General features: G+C 32.1%; 1 protein-coding gene across 2 annotated transcripts; it reads right to left on the bottom strand.

The window, feature by feature from the left end:
• Nucleotides 1–823: 823 nt before the first annotated feature.
• Nucleotides 824–4,099, bottom strand: LOC145054172 (uncharacterized). 2 transcript variants are annotated; one of them, XM_079002319.1, is made up of 4 exons: nucleotides 3,964–4,099; nucleotides 2,370–2,764; nucleotides 1,344–2,227; nucleotides 824–1,125 (listed from the first exon to the last, which is right to left on the bottom strand). In XM_079002319.1, exons 2-3 carry the CDS (start codon nucleotides 2,695–2,697, stop codon nucleotides 1,377–1,379), a joined length of 1,179 nt encoding a protein of 392 aa, XP_078858445.1. In that variant the 5' UTR covers nucleotides 2,698–2,764; nucleotides 3,964–4,099; the 3' UTR covers nucleotides 824–1,125; nucleotides 1,344–1,376. The 2 variants fall into 2 exon arrangements, with proteins under 2 accessions (XP_078858445.1, XP_078858446.1); XM_079002320.1 differs by having other exon boundaries at nucleotides 3,914–4,090.
• Nucleotides 4,100–6,867: the final 2,768 nt, after the last annotated feature.

The raw sequence follows: 6,867 nt of genomic DNA, 5'->3' as shown, positions 1-6,867 counted from the left end.
GGGTCGAGCCGGTTCCAGCCGGTTCGGTCCATTTGCTCATGCCTACTTTCAAGTTTCAAAATATTTAATAATGTAGTCTCAAACATGTTTCTTTTTATTTTTTTATTTTTTTTATTTTTTTTATTTTTTTTTAAATAAAAAATTAAGGAAAAACATGTTCAAAATCAAAACTCAAAAAATAAGTTCAAAACTAATCAAATTTGCAAAAATTGTTATATCTATTTATCAAATGTGATAAATATTCAACAACGGTTATGAATGTAGAAACATTCTTTGTCAAATTGTTTTTTCACTTGCTAATCGCTACTTTTCTAAAGTCATTTATTCACATAGTTAATATAGTTATATTTGATAGAGTAATGTAATTAATATCATTAACAAATTGATTTTAAGATATGCAGGTTAAAATAACTAGAAAGTTATTTTTCCGGTTTATTCAATTCGTTACGATCTTTTGGAGTTTGGACCTCTCCTAAGAAATCAAATTTACCAAATAAAAGCTTTAAATTAACAGAAACAAAATAGCTAAGACGTCTATTCTTTCACCTTATTTTCAGCTATATATATTCAAGCATAGAGATCATATCAATACTATTTTTCGTTTAATGTTTAATTAAATAAGCCTCCTTGTCAGTTTTCATAATAAATACTTGATGGCAAAAAACAGATTTGGATTAGAAAGTAGATATTTTTATTTATTTTAAGACAGGAAAATTGTTTAATTTATTTTAGAATGGCCAACGCTAAAGCAAAAATTAAATCCCAAAGTCAACAAAATGAAAGGTGCGCAAGGAGGAAGGAAGTTGACATTTGACAAGTTAAGTTTCACCAAATTCAAATTACCTTTACTTTTTTCTTTTCCAATTATATAATGCAAGAAAAACACAAGAAACAAACTTTAAACTTACACCACTTGAAAAAGAAAAAGAATCTGTTCTACCAGTTTCACTGAATTCCTTTGTTTATACTACCATTTCCCCAATGAGCTATATATACCAAATTTCATGACGAACATGGTTTATGGTATTACTATTACCAATACCATGACCATCTATGTGTAGTTCAAAACCCGCTTTACAATAAGTTATCTTCAAGGAGCTAATCCTACTACTCGTGTACTCATACCTATCATTTTTAAAACAAAATCACCCACTTAAAATAAAACACCACATGTTAATATATCATGATATTAAACCTGCATTGATTATGTGTCTTTCACACAAAAACATGAGATCTAGTAGAGGAATCAAAAGTTGGGACAAAAAATGGAATTTTTGTTTTCAACTGTCAAAATTAGTCCTTGTTTGATTTCACAATATAATATGTTGGTAATGATATTGTACCTTTTAGAGGGAAAAAGGTGAGGTGAGGTGAGGTCACTCCTTATTTGATTTAGTCCAGAAAAACCCTTTTCTCCGGGAAAAATCATTATCCGACATTGACATGGATCGACTCCCTTTGGAACCACCGAAAGAGAAGTGTCTCTTTAAAAAAGGTGTTTTTGGTTTCCCCATAGAATTCTTCATGCTAGAGCTTGAACTCATCTTATTATTATTATTATTATTATTATTATTATGGCTTCTACTCTTGCTACCACTATTATCAAACATAATAATATCATCATCATCACCATCAACCACCCGGCTTCTAGTTCTTGATTTCTTCCTACTAATCTTAGCCTTCAATTCCATCTCCGCTTTTATTGCTTTTTCCGACATTTTAAAAGTCTGTTTCTCACCAAAAGTACAAACAGGACATGCAGGATCATACTTGTTCATCTCATCCGTCATATTTTCCAAACACTCCGCATGATAAACATGCCCGCATATCAAAATAGCCACAACCGCCAGCTCGTTATTGGCTATAATCTTCTGTGTTCCCCATGACGACTTTTCTGTTAAGAGCTTGGAACACGCGCCACATGTCTGCATATCAATGGACGAAACACCCCCACTTGATCGGCTCATTTTAAAGTTGAGAGACTCGCTATCAAAAGAGTCGTTGGAAGCGGGTACGGGTACGGGTATGGATATGGACCACCCGTCTGAAGATCCACGGTTTAATTCGTTGCTCCACCCGGACCCGGGGCCTTCTTCTGAGATTGAGAGATTTGAGGACTTTGTAGATGGGATCCGGCTGTGTGACACCTGGCAACCCGGGGAACATGTGGGATGTCTTGATGGGGATGATGATAACTTGGTTGGGTTTTTAGAGAGAGACAGGTCTTCTGAAAGGACAAGTGGAAAAACATGAGATATGCTGCTCATTTGGCAAATACAGTATATAATAAAGCATCAAGATACTAAGTAAATGTAACAAGATTAAGGTAGTGTTTGCCAAGTCATTTTATTTACTGAGATAAAATTGACCTGATTGAGGAACTGGATATCCTTCAGAAGGTGATGACTTTTGCCACGTCAGATTTCTAAAACTTTCCAAAGGACTACTACCCTCTTCTGATGCATAAGCAGTTCCAACTGTTGTTTGAGATTTATTGTCCAGCCTGTCATTTGTGGCAACAGTAACACTATCAGAATACCAAGTCATGGAAGCTTCTTCACCTGCTACACGCCTCCTATTCTCCCACCTAACACCCCATGATGGAGAATACCGGATATTTCTTGGGATCACATCACTAATTGATCCATTTGTTATAGCTCTTCTGTCTCTAGCAGCAACACAACAAGCAGACCCCATTTTCAATCGATCACTTTCAAAATGTGTAACAGTTACTTTGGCCAATCAGTATGCCATCTTCTGTAATCTGAATATTCATGAGAAAGATGATTTTGTTAAGAAAAACTATTGAAATGATGGAAGATTGAAGCTGGATATGGCTAAAGATGATGACTTTTTTTTTTTTTTTTGGGGGGGGGGGGGGGGGGGGGTAGAAGGAGAGATTGAGTAAAATTAAGCATCAAACTATGGTAAAACTGTAAACGTTAGAGGGTTAAGTATTAAGAAAAGATAAGAAAGTGATGGGATGCATTTAATGATGTTTGGGACTGGGGAGACTTGCTTTTACTGAAATACAGAGGGACTGATTGAACAATAATTCAGACATTAATAGCTCTTTGTTTGGATAAGTAAATCATTAAGAAATTATGGAAAGCATATGATATTCTGCTTAAATATTGAAGTCCTGGTACTATTTCAGTCAATAATACAAGCTCAATTAAGCATATGTCAGCCTGGACCCATGTAAAGACAAAAATAGCAGAAGATACAAGTTTAGATTTTCACATATGACTGTAGCAGTAGTACTCTACTACTTTATGATGTGAGCCTATCAAATTAAAACACCAAATGAGGATAAATGAACGAACACTGCCAAATAAGTATTTGCTAATTACAAATACGGTATATTTGTAAATGAAAAGGTCATGTTTCTGATTCAAGTATGGTTCAGAAATGCAAGATACAGCTTGAAACACCATGCAATTTGGAGCTAAATATAGTTAATTTCCAATTCAATAATGATTTAGCAAAACTCACTTTCTACTGCAACAATTTTACCAGAGTTCTATGACTTCTATACCTAGAAAACTCTACAATCAATGAAACGCCAGATAATCGATAAAAATTTGATTAATAGAAACAATCAAAAATTATTCCCTAGAAAAAAATATATATCGAGTATATAGCGTCTGCTAATTTGCAGGGTAAAGGAGCTTAAAGTTGGTACATCAGTCACAGTAACCCTAGAAATAAAGCGAATCAAACACTAAATAGCAAGTAGAGATCCGAAATAACTGCCGATGAACAAATAGTACAGTCGATTTGTCAAATGACAAAATTAAAATTATAAAAAAAAAAACCTAATTATTTCGACATCAAATTAACGAAAACCCCAAGCAATCCTCGTAGACATGTACAGATAATGCATCATTTACATCCATATGTATGTACGCACCTACACATATCAAAATTGCAACCAGCGGAAACTGATGTCACAGAACATACCTATTCACCGGTTGCCGGAGACACCAGAGAGAAAGAAGTGTCTGCTCCAGGTGAGAAAAAGGTTATATAGTGAGAGAGAGAGAGAGAGAGAGAGAGAGAATCCGATTCTTCTTCTACGGAGGAATTGGACGAGCGATGGCCGTCAAATATGGTTTTCAGTAAAGTCGTTAACGATCTGCCGTTTGATTAGGATTTATTTACATTATTACTCCTTAAACTCTTTTCATTTGACTCTACAAGTACAAATACTTCGTAAGAAATTCATTTTCGCCCTTGTAGTATACTTTACCAGTATTTTAGACTATTACTATAAAAGATCTAGATGATTATTTGTCAGTATATATAGTTAATGTGCACCAATATTGTTTTTAGACCAGATTTTAGGGTACTTATTACATTGATGTTTTAGACATGTATCATTAATGCTTACAACATGAAGTTTTTATGATGTGTATTTATATGTTTTTTTTTCTTTAAATATCTAATAAACTTAATGGGAATCATTGTGTCTAACTATCTTTGTCTAAATTATTGAAATTTTAGTGGAAATATAGGTCATTAATTTGAATTATATACTTAGTTGTTCCCCCCATTGAATTACAATGGGTGCACCAAATTTTATGTACTGTAAAAACAATTGTAATGGTAGTATATTCTCATAAATTTATTATTAATAGTGGTGCATATAAAACTTAAAAAAAAAAAAATCAGAGTCTACATTGCATTAGCCATTATATGGTTTTTAGAAAAATAGTGACATGTAATTCCTTGATAAATTTTAGTAGCAATGTCTCAATGTGTTTTGTAACAACTTATTTTTTTTACATAACTCGTCTAATTTTTATGGAATTTAATTAGTTCCAACTAAAACATTTATGTAGTAATTGTCGATATCCATTGTGCCTACCTTAATTGTTTAAAAAAAAAAGAAAAAAAAACATGTTGTGGTCATATGAAAATTCCCTTTATTGGTAAGGAAAAACTAAGCATTAATACAAGAATGTAATTTGTATATACATGCCACATAATATAGTACTATTGAGTATTGATCCTACCAAACAACATATTCCCACCTAAACTCAACCAAGTTTAATGGATAATGTTTTATAAATGGTTTTTTATCGGAGGATAGTTTGTATCTATACATTTAATCTCATATCATTTCAACTCATTGCGAATTATGAAAAATACCAAATCCATACCATTAAAGTGATGGGCAACTAGAAGTGGCTAAAAAATTGAGGGACTTCTTTGTCATTTTCTATTTCATGATGGACTATAAATGAGGATTTCTTACACATGTGTGAAAGAAAGCATGGACAAAAATATAAGAAAAAAAAATAGTCAATTTTGTAATACTCCATAATTCTAATGTCAAATACTCCATAGTTCTAATGTCATCATGAATAAGGTTGAAATTTGTGGGTTCGGGCCACGTATCGCAATGGATGTTGTATTTTATGCATTGGTGGGTTTTATGTCGACACGAGGGGAAATGTATACGTGCCATATATTTTGGAAACGGATGTCGGTTGTGCTTTTGAGTTGCCAAGTTTAAATGAGGAAATGTGATGTCAAAGGCATCCGAAGACTTCTAAGGTACGCGGAGTGCACAGTACACATTCTACTTCGGAAAATTACAAAATAGCCCTCAACTACTTTTGAGAGGGAAATCAACAAGATTTTAATTATGTCGCGTTTATCATATCAATATATGTGATAAAACGGGGAAAAGAACTTTTTGTTTGTTTTTTCTTTTTATTTTTATTATTTCATAAATAAATAACAATTATTTTAACTGTCTCGCGTGGGGAAAAGAACTTTTTATTTCATAAATAACTTTTTTAGAGAGACTAACTTATATTTTTATCTAATCCTATTCTTAAATTTATATATTTTATCCACATAGGAATCTTCAAGCTTTTGGAGATGGGCATATTTTCAACACTTTTAATCATATTATCCCACAAGATGGAGCTTAACCTCTTTCGCAAACATGAAAGTTGTACACTGACCGCTAACTAAGTGGTTATGGGTTAAATCCTTAAAACAGTAAAAAAAGTTATTTACTCTTCCAAGAAAACATGATTAATGTTTTTTTAATTTGTATTGAAAAAAAACTCATTTTTCTATCACGACTATTACAGCCTACAAATTCCCATCGAACAAGTAATGCGCCCTTGTTTTCGTTAAAAAAAAACCATTTGGTTTTGGTTTCTATGATTAGTTCAGGAAGACTTTAATATTCTTTAGACAATATTATAGAAATGGTTCATGTGTTTATATGAAAGTTGCAATCCCATATTAAATTATAGAACTCAAATTTTGCGGTTTGGTTTTCAACACAAAACAATGTTTTTCAAATCAAATAAACCAAAATCAAATAATTTTCAGTCCAAAAAAAAACTAAATTAAAGAAATCGAAACCGAATGGTTTTTCAACAAAAAAGTCGATTTTTTCATCAACATATATTGGTACATATATAAAATAAAAGATTATAAATAATGATATACTAAAAAAATTCGATAAAAAAATCCCTAAAAATAGAAAAAAAATGAATTCTATGTCCTAAACGTGACATGAACCTTCAACCTCAATGAGTGATGACAACACTTAATATCGTCGGACTTCAAAATATAAAAGATATACTTCATATTAAAAAAGGTTAGAAATTTTCAATAACGTACATAATGATCAGGTTAAGACTTATAACGGACCTAACAAAACCGAAACCAGTTTTTCCATAACTGGTTCAACTAGAACTAAACCACCGGCTCGATATAGGTTTTATAAATAATTGAAACTAATCTTTTACTCGGTTTTTCTAAAAAATACCGAACCGAAGTGTTTTTTAACCGAAAAAATAGTAAAGTTTCACTTACAAAAAACACTAAAGAAACCGA

The sequence above is a fragment of the Lactuca serriola genome, chromosome 5 (genome assembly GCF_051521515.1).
Source record: "Lactuca serriola cultivar US96UC23 chromosome 5, Lser_US96UC23_V15, whole genome shotgun sequence".
In the NCBI taxonomy this organism is placed as follows: domain Eukaryota; kingdom Viridiplantae; phylum Streptophyta; class Magnoliopsida; order Asterales; family Asteraceae; genus Lactuca; species Lactuca serriola.
Note: the sequence above shows the minus strand (reverse complement) of the source record. Positions and strands in the feature narration are given on the sequence as shown.